The following is an 18,214-nucleotide window of genomic DNA, read 5'->3' as shown; positions in this document are numbered from 1 at the left end:
GGGAAACAGCAAACTGCAGGCTTAAAGCTAAGACTTTGCTTCTACAATTATGTCGAATGACAGTTCTATCCTCTATAGAAAAATATGCAAAACAGTTGTAATAACATTATAGTTTTGATTTCCTCACACAAAAAATGAAGAAAATTAAAATGTGTGTTTCACTTTAAAATAGATCTAATTCATTTTCTTGCATCCAAGCTTCCTAGTTTATTCTCTTACTTCATCTTTTACTAACAACACCTTATCAGCCTTACTAGCTCCCATATTTTATCCCTCCTTCCTTTCCTCCCTCCCTCCCTCCCTCCCTCCTCTCTGTTCCCTCTTCCCTCCCTCCGGCCAGCTACTCCTCCCACCAGATCTCTTGATCCCCGCCCCTCTCCAGATACTGACCTCGTCCTCAGGTTGCTGAGCCTGGGGGATGTCGTGGTGGTTGGGGGTTTCACAGTCAGGGCTGTAGTGTTCACAGTAATCGTAGGCTGCTCTGGGGTCTGCCACTATCAGCAGCTGCTGGATGTCACCCTGGAAGAGAAGAAGAAGAAGAAAAGAAGCATGTCAGCAACTGAAGCCATGTCAACAAATTTCACAGGCCCGAGTGTAAATTCCCATGTCAGGGTTTTCTTTTATCCTTAGTGTTTCTAAACGTTCTACTATAGGTTTATGTTAAGGCCATGAATTGTGTTACGTTCCCAGTGTGGTTTGGCAAATGGCTCCAAATACTACAATACAGAGGAGCCTCAAGACCTGTTGCTATTGAGCAGAAGCCAGCTAGAGGCACAAAAAAGAGCTGTAGCCAATACAGAAAGATGTGTCATTTGGCACAGTAGGTGCTGAGTGAATTTCATCCAAACTTGATCTAGAAACCGAAAGTGAATGGATTGACACCGTTTTTACAAATGTCTTTAGTGTCACACTAGCGGCAAAGTTACGTAACAGGATTTTAAACTCTGTGATGTGATTGCTACTTAGTGATTGTAGTTCACTGCTCTACATGCATTTTTAAAAGGTTTGGCTTTTTTCAAAGAAAGAGATATTTTTTGACATGGTTGTTAATCTTGTGCACCGATTCAACTTGAATTTCCTGCCCAATAAAGCCTTAAAATTGCTTCAACTGCTAATCAATTAACTTAAGCCCTGACACCCCAAATAACTCAATATTTGTTTCATGACACAAATAAAAAACAAATGTTAATACCCATAAAGAATACACCTATTCCTCCTCGCTTGATTGCCTCAGCTTTGCACTAATGTGGTGATAATAAAATGTGACAATAAAACAACAAAGCAAATGCTGTGCAGTACCAAAATAAATCAAGGCTGTAAAGGAAGTCTGTAAGAATGAAAGAACTAGAACTATAGAAGAACTATTGTACACTCAACCATTAGGGACGGCAAGTCCCCTCACACAGCAGATACATATCCAAGGTCTGTACTTATCTGAGGCTGTCTGTTTTTCATAAGCTTTTTGGAAAAGGAAATTAGATCCCCTTCCATCAGCCAAAGGCTCTTTTTCCATGATTGTCTCCTACGGATTTTCAGAAACCAGGAACTGCTATTCCACGGATGTGGAGAATGTTATCCATACTCATCAACCATATGGGCAACTAAGCTGACCTCTTTCAGAATCCAACTGGAATAAGTAACAAAGAAAATAACCTATGTGCCGTGTAAAGGTGAAAGAACGACGGAGTCAGGGTGGCCTCTAAAGAGGAAGCCCATGCGTGCACATTGCATAAAATTACAGAAGGATACATCTGCACAAGCTTAGACCTCTGGAACACATTAGATATTCACTGATCAGTAAATCCCAAACAGGGTATTGAACACACAACAAACAACACACAAACACACACAAACAACAACCAGAAGATATACACAAGTTTAAATTCTACACATTGAATGCTTGTGTTTGGTTATCATTCAGCAGTTATGAGACAAAACATTATACACGTAATTAAGGGTATAAAGGGGAAAAAAAAATGACAACATGACATACTTGTTTTCAACAGTCACACACAAGATATCAACATTTCAACCCTTGTCTATATCAGATTTGTAGCTGGGAAGTTATCCAGAAGAAAAAAAGGAATTGCAATTTTAAATATTCTAAAAGTAGACAGAGAAGTACCGTACATTGAATTTAAATGGTCCCTTCCACTATTCCACGTCCACAGCACCTTAGAATAAAACTGGGCAGCAGTGGCCCAAAAGCAAATATGTGTGACCAAAAAGTCGTCAGTTTGAGTCCCAGAGAGCAGAATAAATCAGCTCCCCCGTCATGAGCAAGGAATGCAATGCCCAAATGTGGCCAACAGATTCCACTGAGGTTGTACTCTGCAGCTTCTAGCTGTGATTGTGGAGCAGATAATTTCTGCTTTAAAGAGAATTTCTGCTTTATGTAAAAAAGAAAGAAAGAAGGGGAACATAACCTGCTCACAAGAGTTCAGCCTGTACCTTCTCAACCTCTATAACTAAAACTACAATGAAAAGTGTATGACAGTCATTCAGCCACTACACACTGCATGTCATGCCAAAGTTAGAGCCCGAAACACAGAGGAAAGTTAAAAATATGGACACATTGCAATTGGCGATATCTCTGTCCACCTCCTCCTGTCTATGTCTGCCTGTGTGCAGCTTTTTATGTACGTTCGGTCTCACTTATTGCTTTGTTTTATGTATATTTACTAAGAAAATACAGGTACATGACATGAACTACAACAGGAAAACAAACATGTGGTGGAAATCTGCCGGAAAGTCCACAACGTCATACGGGGCTTGTCAAGAGACCACACACACACTTAAAAAGCCAGTCAGTGTTTCAATCACTCCCATACTCCACGACTGGCTTCTGCCTCACTCTCTCCTTTTACTCTCTGTGTGTCCTTTGTAGGCATCTCTGTGATTTTGTTGATGTTACTGTCGAGATTCTCTTGCACATTTCTCTAGGATCTGTTGAGGTTCCTCCTAAGAATTCCAGGAATGATCTACAGCAATGCCCTGGCTGTGCACCATCAGAGTATGACTGGGATTTTCCTCAAGCATACACATTTCACCTTTCACAAATGTAAAACAGCGAACAGGCACCACTCAATTCCTCCCTGGAGTAGGTGACCTTGACCATGAAGAGTATCCCTCCCAACACACAACCTACACCCACCAGGAACAGAAGTCCCTTGAGGAAAACAACCAGCTGATGGATAATTGCAATTATAAGTGAGTAGTTTAAGCCTGGTCTCATTCATGAGCATACTGTATATCACATGACAAACCTCAAAGATTAAGACACAATTTTAATTAGATGGCGCGGATCAGAGATGACAGAAGGCACAGGGGTTTTTCCATCTTGCATTTGTTGGGACTAATTTGAAGACATAAACAAAGATGTAATTTGTAATCGACTCCACAGAAGAGACCATGGGAGAATGGGATAGCAACCTCATGACTGGGGCTGGTAAAACCTAAAACCATCCACACAGCTATTGAAATTGAAATTTTCATATAATATTAAAATAAATATGATAATATAGAGGAAATAATCCAGCTCCTCTTAAATTGTTTCCATTTTTTTCTGCCCTTTGAGTCCTTCCCCCAACGCCCCACACACATAGTGTGTAGTATAATTATTCCCATACGCTTTTGTAAAGTTATGGTTCGAGGCGCTCTCTCTACCTCCATACACTCATATTTTGAGTGTAATTAATTTGCGCTAAAAAAACAAACAAAAAAACCCACTATAAACACAGTTAAAGTTAAATTTAATTAAAGTAAATTTGACATTCTACTACGACTGTTCCAAGTCTGCAACCCTACTCTACACTATTCAAAAAAAATAACCCTGACGCGTACAAAACAACATGTAAGCACTTAATTAGGTGGTTGAAATATTGTTGTCTGTGTCCAGATGCAACAGTCAATTTGCCCGCAAGTAACAGCTGGTGGATATAATACATTTAAGAGACTGTACCCTTACATAGAACCAGGACTTTAGCTGTGTTTAAAAGGTTACTGTATGGGCTCTCAACATGAATGCAGGAATGACAGGACAGTCCTCAATACTGCAACTTTGTTCGACCTTTAAGATGATATACAGGTGTATTATTACATCTTAGTTTTCCAGATGTAATGTCCCAACTCAGGCCTTTTATTGGAACTACTTTCTGTCAGCGAAATAGTCCAAATTAAAACCTTTACGGATGTCACTGTAACTTGCCTGTCACACTGAACCGTCATCACCAGCTCACAGGTCATGCAGAATACCGCTGCTCTAATGAACAGTCTTTTGCAGATGTTTCTGTTTTTTAAAATGCATATCATGCAAACTTGCAGTATCTTTAATTACTTCTGTATTTTCTTTACTCTATCATCTAAAAATGCTGCTTTTCCAGACTCTGGGAGGGGCGCAGATCTAGAAAGAACAAATAGACAGATGGAATTTCAACACTGTAGAAGGACAACAATTAACCAAGAAACAGAGAAAAGGAAAAATGGATAATACGTTCCTAATCCTTGCCAGCATTTTATCAAATGCAGCCTTTGTGGTCAGCCCAAGGATAAAGTTTCTTTTCAAGCAGTGGAGGCATACAAATGTCCTACACCCTTCAAATATTAAACATTTTGTCTGCCAGTAGCTGACAAAACTGTTGAACTGCTTGAACTATCTGCCTGCTTGTCTGCCTGCCTTTTCTTCACTTCTCTCTCTCCCAAGTCTCTTTCCCCTCTCTCTGCTCCTTTGCATCAGAAAACGTTTTTAAGAAGCACCTTGGCTCCGCAACTTCCTGGCGGTTCTGGGACCAGTTAATGGGGGTTAAAAACAAGGGACATGGAGATCAGATACAGTTACAGGTTGACAAAGACACTTTCTACACTTCTGTTTCTTCGTATAAACACATCTTGAAAGTATCAGTGACTGACAACCCTCTCAGTGACACTCACACAAATATGAATCAATTACTGTATTCTATGACACAACCCTAACCAAAACATGTGACAAGTACTGGAGGGTGATTAGTGACAAAGGCAGATGAGAAACAGTCAGACCGCTTCTCCTCCTGCCAAGTCAACAATAAACAATGATTCACTTTAAGGTTTGGAGCCCATCAGAGCCTTGTGAGATTCCTTTGCCAAAGACTGTCCCGCTTGAGGGACAGCATTTTGGAACAATCTACAGTCATGACAGACACATAAACAAACTATCTTTGTCTCCTCACAGATGCACACAAACACACATTTTTATGCATGCATTCACGTATTAAACAACACACGCGTAAACACAAATTGGCAGAAGGCATACAAATAAAATATCCCGCCCTATCCTTTAAAGTCTGAAGAGTGGATTTACATAAAAATGAGAGCTTATTCAAATACCGTGTGGCTTTTATTTAAAAAGAGAGAAAAGCAGAAGAAGGGGAGCGGAGCATTTGGAGACCTGGTCAGTGAGAATATCTTTTAAACAGCTGTGCAATCTGAGCCAAGACTAAGCACACACTGATCATATTTTCCCCAAGCTTTCACTCTCCCCTGTGTTTCCAACTTTGACACCTGCTTATGCAATCTACTGCAGTAAGGTAGCCATGTGCTCAAAGCCCAAAGCAGTTTTACTGGGAAAGATCCCAGCCAACCTCCGGAATTAAACTGAGGAATAGCTCCAAAGTTGGGAAGCTCAGGTTTGTTAAACGCCACAATTTCGTAATACATTTTTTGATAACTATAAATCTATAATTCTTCAGTTTAAGAGATAGATGACAAGCTGCAACAAATGTTTAACTTGTGTTTAATCCATTTAGGTACAGACCTCGATATGGGTATGTTTATATATAACATTGATAATCATTGTATTCAACAACCTACATAGAAATGTTTAGCTTTATGTCTTTGGGGAATAACCTACAACAAAAAAAGTGTGATCAGCATTGCTTGATCTCAAAGACCTGAACAGTCGTTCCCACTTTCCCTAATGAATTCAAGGTGGGAGTAACTGACTGATTTTTTAAGTTATCATTCCAACTTAATTCCAAGAATTATACATTTTAGATGAGGCCATAATATAGCATGTATCTCTGTAAGATTTAAACAAATCCATTAGATTTAACTGGATTCTGATTGTGGGGACGTTTCAAATGTTCCCATTGTATTTATCTATAGTTTCCAAAAGTTTCCATAGCCTCCAAGGTATTATGATTGCAGTAGTATACCTATAACAGCTGTATAATGCCAAAGTATAATCCAAAGAACAAATCTGACTCAAACACATGGCTTACATCTACATTACAAACCTGTTTTTATCTATAGGAGAAAACCCAGGCCAGTACACATTTTAGCCATTATCTGTGCAGTGTGTCGACAAGTAGCCAGTTGGCAATCAACAAATCTAGGGTTATCAAACTGGAAATGATTACAGTTTAAGATATGGCTGCATTTCTAGCTGGGCCACCACAACATTATTATTGCGTGATACACCGATTAAAACCACCTTGGAACACAAAAAAAAAACCACAACCTTGGAACCAAAGGAATCATTTCGTCTTCTCCAGGTTGTTTAAAAGTGGGGAAAAAAACAAATTACTCTGTAATTCAACACCATTTAGTTTCATATAAATGTTCAAACAAAGAGCACTCACAAAAGTAAAATGGCTGGACTTAAATCAGCATTAAAAATAGAAAAGGCTTGGTGAAAGTGCTAGGCTATTTTCATCCTCTCCACCTAACTCAATTACCTTAATTACAACCACAACGCTATTCACTTTGGCTTTCTGGCTCTCTTACATTCTAATTTACTTTGGTTGTGCTCATTGTAATTGTAATAATGTCAAGTGTACAAATATAGGGTATACTTCTTATCATGGCCTAAACTTGTCTGTACGTTTAACCTCACAATGTGAACTGCTTGCCAAAACGCTATCACTGAAAAAGGGGGGAATCAAAGTGGCTCCTCTGTGGAAAGTCCTGTTTGACCTGGAGGCAAACATTTTGCAAGCTGCTCTACTTAGCAAGCATTCCACATGCAGACATCAAAGAGAGACTATTGTGTTGGGAGGTAGCATTCAGCTCACATTTTCCACTCAACTCACCTGTGCTAAACCTGGTAGCTAGGACCTCCTTTTCACAATCGCCACCTCAGTAACCATACACTAATCCTGAGTGTGCGCTCTGGTAGGCACAGTTATTAAGGGAATAATATAAAATCCTCTCACAAATAGTGGCAAAATACATGCAGCTCAAAGAACACACTGTCATATATGAACAACTGAAGCCAATTAGCCTATTCAAACTTATCCAAACCAGTGTTGGAAGAAAAAAAGCCCTTTGAACAACAGTGTGCAAGTAGCCTTTCCACAGACACCATAGCTCTTGCAAAAGTATACAAAGCCAATATTGTTGTTCTTGCCAATACAATTCCACATTTATTGAATGAACAAGTAAATGACACATCAACATGTCTGGCCTTAAAGTAAGGTACTTAAAGTATAAGACACTCATATAGTCCCGTTTCACAATGGTAAATGAGATTCATTGAGAGTAAGATTCCCAATATGCTTTCAATTATATCTTGGCATCTTGGTCAGCTTTCCAAACTCCCTCAACACATAATCACTTCAATCAAGTGGTGAATATCTGCATTGTATTCCTGAAAGACATTCATGTGGAGATGATGGAGACATATTGAAGCAGACTGTCGGTAAACTGTGTTGTATCATTCCAAGACAGCAAGAACTACGCAAGAGAATACTAAAGATAATGTAGCAATTTACATTAATCGTTCTTAAGATCTGTGCACTGATACAACTAAGGGAGGCATTTAAGGAATATGAGAAGCACACTTCTTAACTTTCTTACAGACATTTAAATTAGTAGATTGTTACCTCTCCCATATGTGTGCATTTGGAATAGAACTGGAGCAAGAGGGCAATTATCTTGGGTTAGCTTAAAGACTGGGCTGGCATGACTCAAATATATAAAAATATTCCTGCAAACACATGAATTATTACATTGCATCTGTTATGTTTAATCTATGTACAAACAGCAGTGTAAATATGACTCATGGTTCACGTTTGACGGCAAATGTCTTAATGGCTACATTCCAGTCGTTATGCTAACCCAAACTAATCGCCTCCTGGCTCAAGCTTGATACTTCAAACTCAAACATGAGTGTGGCATCTATCTTCTCACCTAACTCTCGTCAAAAAAGCAAATTAGTGCATTTCCCAAAATATTAAATCATTAATTTAAACACATTCACACCATAATCTGGGTGAATAGGGCTTCAGTATGGCCGCCTTACCTCAAAGACTTCTTCATCCAGAATTCTGGTGCCAAAGACAGTAATGCCTTCTGTGTTGATGGCAGCGTGGTCGCTCCTACCGAGTGTCCTGGTCACCTTCTTCTTACAGTCCACGATGATGGTGACACTTTTCTTTTCCACGCTGATAGCTACACGATGCCATCTGTGCAGCAGGGAAGAAGGTCGGTCAGAAATACTTCCAGAATTCTCCCAAATGTGACATTTTGGGAGCACATGAAGCTGGAAGCAACTGAAAACAGCTAACCAAACTCTACCTGGAAGTAACACCATCTGCATACCAATGGCTAAAGCTCAGAAATTAACACAATAAAAAAAACAATAATTTTCTCCTTTTTTTTAAAAAACGGAGCCGTGTTAGCAGTTTTCCCCTGCTTCCAACTGCTTTTTCTGTTTTCCAACATGTCCAAAAATGTTTACAGGTTTCTTTGAGTATGCAGGGAAATATATTTCGATTTGGTGACTCGAATTCGAAAAGCCTTTGCAAACCCAAAGAATTTAATAACATCTCTTATCATTGCTTTTGCCGGGGTTTGTTCATAAATGCAGCAGGCAGCTTTGTTAGTATAAAAAGGGTCAACATTAATCAACTTCACACTGCAGCAAGCTACATGTATGTCCAATATCAATATTGTAAATTAATTTAATAATTTTTTATTTACACTGCAAGGTTTTTTTTCTGATATAATCAGACAAACAGCCACGCATGGAAAAGCTTGTTAGTATTTGTTGAAATGATTGATGGCAACTTTAACAGTGATCTGTATCAACGTCATTTGGCAGCTCTGCAATTTATGAAGATCCTGCCTATTACTGCATATCAGTATTCAAAGGCTGCAACTAATCTGGAAAAGAAAAATGTGTCATCAAATTGCTGTAGGCAATTTATTTGCCATTACTGTCTGACTTGTTCCATATGGCATTAAAGTCTGAACAAACATAGGATGACTCAGAGCTGTTTAGCAGGCTAGAAGAGTGCCTGAAAAAATATTTTAAGCAGATTGGTTTTATTTAGCATAAAATATAACCTATAAATATTGATAAAGTGCTCAAGATGAGCTCACACAAACTTCACAACAACTTCATGTTTCACATTCAACATTGAAAATGGGACACGGACGAGCAAAAAATACAGGGGACCAAATAACCCCACATCTGACCCAACATGTTCAAGCCCTCTTGAGATGAAGTCAGTCACTTACTTGCCGTCGGCAAGGTTGATGGAGCGGAAAAGGGGGTACTCCTCCGGGGCAGGCTTGCCATGCTGGTCCTCATACAGGAAGACTGGGGCACGTCCCACCTCCACACCGAGCTGCTGGATGCCTTGCTGGTTGTACATGGACAGCAGGAAGGACTGGAGGCCAGCCTTTGGCTTGATGGTGAACAGGATGGAGAAATCTTCAGGGAAAACTCCTCCTGAAGGTTGGACAAGCAGCAGGCATGTTGGTTGGTATGTTAAAGACCAACGGATAATTAGTTACAAAATCTGGGTAACTGCACAATTGTGTTAGAATAATTTCTGAGGATGTTGCACAGAAGGTTTACTGCCTCCCTTCGTTCTTCCAGTTTGAAAAATACTAATGTTACCATTTAGGGTACAATGCATCTTCTTGATGATATTAGATGGGAAGACGATACCACTCTTTTTCAGTGTACAATGAATACAAAGCTAGAAATGGAAGGCAGACTCCCTTTCACTTTATGTCCTGTCATTTACCAATCTGCCTTCTACAGATGGTATTACAAGGGCAATTGTATTGTAATAACACAATTGAATAATGACAAGTTTATTGGCTCTCTTACTTTCTCTCCTCATATTAAACCCCAATGTCTAGACAACTGGACCTGGAGCACTGTTTATTAAGGAAGCTGAACGAGACCATGTCATCCCCTGAAAAGACTTGAGTGCCGATGTAGCCACAATAATTTTACAAGGGTAGTAAACACCTGAACAAATGCCATATTTTTTTAACTACAGTTCAAAAACATTATTCTGACTGAGGACATTTTGACATTTCACTTCCAAAGCAGTTCCCATGTCTCACCTTTCTAGCTTAATTATAGTCTTCAAATTTCCATTACTGAAAGCGTCATGTCTGCTGTCAGTTAAGGCCAATAATCACAGAAATGTTGTTCATACATCACACTATTTTGAATAGTTTTTTTATTCTACGACATCAAACCAAGCTGAAAAAACAACAAATACTGCACAGATTGGGACAATACATTTAACAGCACTCTGGAATAAATTTCTAAACACCTTCTAGCTCATTGGTTTTCTACCGCCATAAGTAATGACAAATATTGTCCTTTACAGTTCAGTATTACATTTTCACATTAGTTCATGAGTAGCAATGAGTGTAAGAAAGTAGCAAACCAATGGTTACAGAGTAATATGTGGACTCCTTCCTACTAAAATAAATATGGCTTTATTGCTTACAAACAGCTGGGCAGCAGACTTTGTCAGGCAAAACACACCGAGTCTGAAAACCATGCTAGATTTCCCTACATCAGCCAAACACAGCCTGCTGAAGTCTGCCAGCAATCAAACTAGAGGACAGATACAAAATAAATGGTCCTCTCATTGAGTTGCTGTAATACATTGTGGGTTTTGGTTCCCCAAAATATCCAAAAACAAAAATCTGCTGTTGCTCCTCATACTTGAATCATGTGTTGACATGACATTGCATACATCATGTGCTGAGTGACTTATCCCCTTTGGGCTCTTGGATGCTACTGAAACATCAACACATTCAACCCATCTTCCAGAAAAGTATTGCGCAAAGTCAGCACTGCATTTTAGAGGACATGTGTTGAGGGATTTCATTGACCTCACAATTTTTGCTATTTTATTGGACAATTGGAATATGTTGAAAATGGTTCAAGACAGTAAACAAAAGCATCTGTTCCACTTTCATCCAAAACAATTATGTGTCTGAGTTGGCATAACATGTATGGCTCGAGGGTTGGAAGTGTGGTTGGTTTTGTTCCCCGACTTCCGTCTTGATTGATATATCTACGCCGCTCAAAATATGCCTTTGTCTAACACTTAACAGGATTACATTCCAGTAAAACTTCCCATCATCCTCAGTGGTACTTTGTGTTTAGTTTTGTTTAGTGCTAATTAACTAATGATAGCGTGCTAAAATGTGAAACTAAGATAGTTAACATAGTAAACTCTTTATAAGTAATTATACCGTGTCAACATTATTGGGAGCATGTTAGCATACCATTGCTGGCATTTAGCTTAAAGCATTGCAAGCATGGCTGCAAAATTAGTCGCCGTTAAAAAGGCTGGATAGCTCGTTTTACACTGAGGATAGTGCAAATATGTAGTCAGAAAATATGTGGTTGTGATGTGTATTTTGCTCACCACTGAACCGTGGGGAAGTTATCCTCAAGATCCTCACATTCTGCTTACAGTTTACATCTTAACTAATTATTCTCTAATGTCCGGAGCAACCAGGCAACGTTGACTTGTTCAGCATCAGTGTAAATGCAGATAATCGATGGGAGGTAAAGAGTGAGGTTACCTGGGAAGAGCTGTTTGGTTGGAGCGCTGATCTGAGCCTGTTTTCCCACTCTGTAAGCGATGTCGGGTTTGGATCCTCTCCGGACTGTGCAGAAGCCTGTTGTTTTCCGTACACCTTCAGGAGAGCTCTGGAAGTCGAGAGCCTTCAGTATATCTACCTGTTCAACTGTGGAGGCAGAACAAAAAGTTGATTACATTACCCAATAATAATTTGTCAGCAAACATTTCATAACATTTGTATAGCAATAAGCTATTTGGGGGAATGTGTTAGTCGTAGGTATGTACATGTACATTGTTTAAAAAGTGTGATATAATGATGCATTCATGTGAATTTGTTTAGATTGGAAAATATGACATTCCTAAACATAAATCAGCTTGTACATGTGATGTTTTTTCACATAAACTATCAGTCTGCTGGAAACACAGGCCTTGTTGCATGCTTGTTGGCCAAATATGTCTGTTTGAGCAGTTGTTAATTTATGAGGTACCTTGTCAGAGGAGCATTAAAAATGTCCCTTCACCACCACTGTTACCTTCACAGCCAACAGTAACTATGGAATGATAAAACTCATTGCACTGGGTCCTTGGAATAAGGAGAGCGCAGCGGGGGGCAGCTTTATGAGCTTCTTAACACTACTAAACAGTTTTCTATCAATGGACCTGGTGCTCAGGGGTCAGACTACTGTGTAGTACTGTCATAAACACTGTTGCTCAGTAATTGTCTAACTCGTTACTCTCAGTGTCTCTCTCTGTCCCATTCTGTAAATATTTTGTCTCTCCTATCCCCCGAGGCATGCCTAATAAGGTATCGTTCATGGCTATGTTATAAACAGGAGTGTTGACGTACAGCACAACATCATTCCTGATTTAACGCACGTGTGACTGAGGTTAAGTGTAATTAAAAATATACAGAAAGAGGAAGCTGGTAATTCAAGGTTTTAATTATCTAAATGTTTTAAGCTGGCTTGTGATTGTGACATTGTAGCTCTAATTACTTGTAACTGAGCAGGACATATTACAGCTAAGAAATATACGTGTAAGTGCTCTCTTGTGGAAAAAACAGCAGACGGAAGACACACTAAATTAACAATAGTTTGGCATTTCGGTACGGGAAATTTACTGATAGATACTGTATATCCGCTTGGCCAATTATCGGTTTAACTCTCGTGTCTTTCAAAACCCAAATCTTCAAAGCAAGTCTAAGTCTAACGTTTGCTGATCACGAGCCACTTGGGCCACAATTACAGGATGATGGAAATGCTAAAAATGTAGACGACTCGGTAGTCGTCTATCATCGCATGTCAGGGCTCTTTCTCTGCAGGGGGGAGCGATGTTTTCTCACATTTCTTCACTTTTTTGTAAATCAGAGGCACTAAAACAGCTACACCCATCATCTGTCGGATTTTGGACGGATCATGTGACAGGCCGGGAGGTGACTGGACTTAACTTAGGAGTCAGTAGGCTAGCGATACAGGAGCGGAGGAGTAGGTTGTTTGACACAAACAGGGATTTTCAAGTTATAGGACATTTTAAATCCTTTTAAAACAGCTGATTCTTTTTATTTTTTATGTATCAATATTAGTCACAAACATATCGATACACTATCGTTTGAAAGATTAGCGCGATGGTAAGCTATATCAATATTTTTGCACAGCCCTACTTTAAATAAGCAGTCATTAATAATTTTGTTGTGGTGAGACTTCTTTTTTTTTGTATTGGACCTGATGAAAGATTTGACCTACAAAACGACTGGAATCTTTGGGTTTTACCAAACTAAAACTATTCTTGTATATTACAAGATACAGTAACAGAGGAACAATGAAGAGAATACAATGATTAAGTTTCCCCACAAACCTTCAAACTTTGTGCAACCAAAGTATGAAATCATACTTGTTTTACTGTTACAAAAGACACAGCAGCAAAGTCATGTTTTTTTTAGTGAGTCAACAGGCAGGATGTGTCCTCAAAAGCCCCAGCAATGATAAACAATGTCTGAATGGTCAGCTCAAAATCTCTCTAGGAAGATAAGGCCTTTAAGGAATGGCAGATAACTGTCTTAATGTGAAATCTCCCTTCCTTGGAAAAAAAATGTGAGATTCATGTGTTTGATATTGTTGGGGAAATCATTTTAAAGGGATCTGACAAATGACTGAAATTCACATTGGAGGAAATCTCCCATCTGCCTTAAAACTTGATGAAACAGAAAGAATGTTTGGTCAAGAGACATAGAGACATAGATTACCAATGGCAGGCTTAGTTGAAGAACCATATGTTCTTTCTTTTCATGCAAAATGTAGACTCCAAACTCTGTTAGCCTGTAGTTTTACCATTGATTAGTGCCTCTGAATTAAATATCTAAACATCATTCTATAGTAAAAGCCAAAGGAATTTTATTATAAAAAGTAATGTACGTGAAGCCAGGAAGTGCTGATTATGCAGTTCCTGTTTGCTGTTAGTGGAGGGGGTCTGATGGGTGGAGCTATAAGTCCACATGTTGAACCCATTATGGTATTGGCACCACTCCCTATTCTGCCCCCCCAACTAAAACATACATGAGACTAAACGGAGAAGGCTACTTCTCCTGTGACCAGAAAAATAACAGCTTGAGTGGTGACTCAAACTTGCTTGATTCGAGCATATGCTGAGGGATGGTGTCTTGAGTTTTGGCTCATTTGAAGTTGCGCAGATCTGATCTTCAAAGTGATGGAAACGACTGGAGTTATTTATGCTGATATGGATCTAGATCATTTATGCTGACATGTATCCAGATCATCTGATCATGAATTTAAATTGTTCAGAGCATAAGCATAAAGAAAGCTGCACTGGTGCAAAATAAAGAAAATCAGAATGCCGTATCCAATTCAGTCCAACAGTAACTTTTACCAACTGAGAGAGAGATGGAGTAAAACAGACTTTATGATTGACACTGTACAAAAGAGCAAGTTACCAGACACAGGGTTCGTTTTGTCCGTAGAAGAATACCAGACTGACTTCTGACTTGGCCACAAACAGAATAAAAAAAGGGTACCAAATGCCAAGTTTAAAGGCTCACACCCAATGCCTCATGAAAAAGAAAATAGTCTGTGGCTCTTCTGAATATTGTCCCAAGTACAGAGCTACTGGTTCTTGAAAAAAATGAAAGAGTGGACTAAAGGTCTCTTTGTGAGTTTCAGAATGCCTTTCTGCATTACTGCATACCTCAAGGCCTCATATATTCCAGATGTGCTGAATTGGCCAGGAACCTCCCTCCCCCTCCCCCCCACAGACACACACACACTATCCCACGTCCCTTACTCTTCATCCATTCTACTTCCACAACTGTTGCTTCACAGAAGTCCTGAAAAACAGGCTATATCCCCAAACCATTATATACCCCAAATGAATAAGCATAGCTTTTTAAAAAAAATGTTTAGCTTTGTAGGAGCCAGCATGCAATATACTCAGCACATCCTGAGAAAACCCTAAAAAAGGATTAAACCATATTCTAATGATAAGGATGAAAACCACAAGAGAGAGAAGACAGTTATCTCGTGGTAAAGGTACTAAAGCAGCTTCAGACTAGCCACAGTCTTGTCTCGGGGGTAATCGCCAGTCTCAGATTTTTAATCACACATCTTCCTGACTGCTGTCAGAGACTTGTGCCATGTGAACAAGCTACTAACATGACAAAGACGTGCGATTTCCCCTGAGGCAACGAGGCATGTAGTGACAGGAGAAACCTGTTAAAATCATTAAAGCAATTTCACCAGCAGACCCTCACACATGAAAATACCGTTTTCAGCTGCATAGTCAAAATTACCCATAACTTATCAAAGCCATAGAGTTTGATGTTTTACTTGTGGTTAGACTTCAAGACTTTACTTGTGATTAACTTCTCGATCCGTGACATTCTGACATAGTGTCTCTGCGGTCGTGCAGAAGCATCTTGGGATGTCTTGTCGGTCTTTTTTCACTGGGTTCTACTGAGAATTGGCAGCAATAGGCAACAATTAAAGTGCACTGGAAAGCCTGTAAATGTTTGCTAGGACATCATGCAATTATGGTTAGTTTAAATATCAGTCAGAGTGAAGGAAGATGGGCAATGGGCAAGCAATGCAACTGTGTTTTTTCCATGATCTTTTCATTTTGGGGGCTCCCTCTGCTGACCGTATATTTATGTATCATAAGAGTTCAGCAAAAACAATGGTTCAAAACAGGGTGGGACTTAAGACAGGAAATGATTAAACAGGACGCAATGCATTACGCATTTTACTAACCATTGAAAAAAGCCTCCTTTTGTAATTCAATTTAAATATTCACTTTATAAATAACTAATTCTGCCAGTACTGTGACTGATACAAGAAGGCATTATTTTTGAAAGTTTTTTTCTAATTGGTCTGATGTCAAAACCATAAATATTAAAAAGAAAAAATGAATCTAATTTTGACACAGACAAATGTCGCCAGGCTAACTAAGCCACCGTAAAGTATGAATGTCTCTCAGGCTTCACAGACAAAGGGAATATAAAATAATTAGTTAATGCGACCCACATATGTGTTTTTAAAGCACAGATCATTTTTTTTTCTTTTTTCCATTAACGCCCCTTCTTGGACTTAGTGGGAGCCCAGATAATGTGGAAAGATGGTGATCCTTCGGGCCAGAATATGAATTTCATTTCCAGCATTCCACAGTCTTGTGCCAAGAATATTATAAATTATGAATATTCATCACAAAAAAAAAAGTTTAAAGTTGCACTGTGCAACAATACACTCAACATGGCAGCTGACACCTCATTAGACAAGATAAACAACATGTTGTGCCAATTGTATGACTTTTGTTAATTTGAATCAAGGATTAAGCTCTTACTTCACTAATATTTTGGAAACACTTTTTGGAACAGCAAACGTCGTGCGTAAAAGTCCTGCGTAAAACCTTAAGGGTGTCCAGTAGTAATGCAAAGTGGTGACGATGAACACAACGACACAACAGATGGTTTTCTTTCTGTGATCAGTTATCTTCGGAAATTATACAGCAGCACGTAAATTACAGTATCTTCATCGCTAATAAGCGGGACAATTGCTCACTTGTAATTTGAGGTACACTTTTTACCACCACCATCAGCCTCTCTTCACTGGCCACACCTGGATGGCAGAGTTAGACTTCTAAGATACTCATAGGGAACTCAGAGTGAGCAGCAGCTCCGTCGGTTTGTGTCAAGAATAAACCTGACATCACAAACAATCCAATACACATCTCGACACATAGAAACCATGTCGGTTGCCTGCATAGTTAAAGTGTACGCTACGTATAACTTCAAAGCCGTAATAAAGCTTCGAGACAGCAGACCCCTTTTAAAGTTACTGAACACGTGGATGCAGGTGTTGTGTGATACGGGCTCAGTTCGCTCAGTCGCTCAAAAACAAACAACGAAATTCAGTCATCATCATTAGATACATTCCATCTAACACACACAACAGAAGTATGATTATGTTGGATAAGGAGGAAAGGGCTACTGTGCAGCTGTAAAAGTTTATAAACTGGAAATCTGACTTTCCTGGGATGAGAGTGGCAGTCTTCTAAATTAAAGTCGATGGCGGATCCCTCGCTACCCCGTAAGCCCTCTCTCTATTATCACCTATGGGCTGGCCGCCAGCCTATCGGATGCCCTCACGCTATCTGGGATGCCCTGGAGTTGGCAATGTGACTGTGACGTGGTGTAAGAAGCAGCCTCTTACCTGCTCTGACATTGGCAGCTTGTAGATTTAAAAGTAATGTGACCACAGCGATTAGCGTTGAATCCCATAGCGACCTTTTCGTTTTCCACCTGGTGGTCCATCTTTGCATCTCCATAATGAACGCCCGCAAAAGTACAGAAAACGGTCTACTTTTGATCAAATTCGGTCCTTTCCACAATCCACAAAGTGTTCTTATACTACAGTGCCATGTGTGCAAGGCTAAGGGTCTCTCTCACAGCCAGACTGGGCCCTTCAGATCCGCTCCACCTTAAGCCCAGCTTTCAGACTGATGGTGAAGGGCTTTCATGGAAAAAAAAACGCAAACCCACTCGGTTCCCTGAGAGTTGCGCACGGTCAGGAGGCTGGACAACCGCTGCAAAACTGAACCTGAACCGACTGTAAGATACTGACACTGGAAAATCCTCCTTTCATCAAATCACCAGTCGGGACAGTAGTCTCCGGACCCGCCCCCTGCATGCGCTACAGCATCAAGCCGAGCATCATCCCAGCGGAACCTAATTACAGGACACACTGCAGTATCCTAGATGCATACTGTCCTAGAAGTGCTCCAGCGCATGTTTATTATACAATCTTTAACAGAGATCTAAATGAGAATACAACAATAAATTAAGAAAAATGGCCCAACTTTCTTATCAACAAAATAAGCTTATAATA

At 39.6% G+C, this 18,214-nt stretch overlaps 1 protein-coding gene across 1 annotated transcript in view; it reads right to left on the bottom strand.

Annotated features, from left to right (window-relative positions):
• The window catches only part of LOC117747064 (collagen alpha-1(XI) chain-like), a 72,130-nt gene extending 54,312 nt beyond the window's left edge, over positions 1-17,818 (bottom strand). Inside the window, exons 1-5 of the mRNA XM_034556461.1 lie at positions 17,540-17,818; positions 11,827-11,991; positions 9,496-9,709; positions 8,276-8,438; positions 391-519 (exon numbers count right to left, since the gene is read on the bottom strand). Of these exons, the coding sequence (XP_034412352.1) occupies positions 391-519; positions 8,276-8,438; positions 9,496-9,709; positions 11,827-11,991; positions 17,540-17,654 (786 nt within the window). The 5' untranslated portion in view covers positions 17,655-17,818. The remainder of the gene's footprint in view (positions 1-390; positions 520-8,275; positions 8,439-9,495; positions 9,710-11,826; positions 11,992-17,539) is intronic.
• Between the last annotated feature and the right edge of the window lie 396 nt (positions 17,819-18,214).

Source organism: Cyclopterus lumpus, chromosome 17, assembly GCF_009769545.1.
Source record: "Cyclopterus lumpus isolate fCycLum1 chromosome 17, fCycLum1.pri, whole genome shotgun sequence".
In the NCBI taxonomy this organism is placed as follows: Eukaryota; Metazoa; Chordata; class Actinopteri; order Perciformes; family Cyclopteridae; genus Cyclopterus; species Cyclopterus lumpus.
Note: the sequence above shows the minus strand (reverse complement) of the source record. Positions and strands in the feature narration are given on the sequence as shown.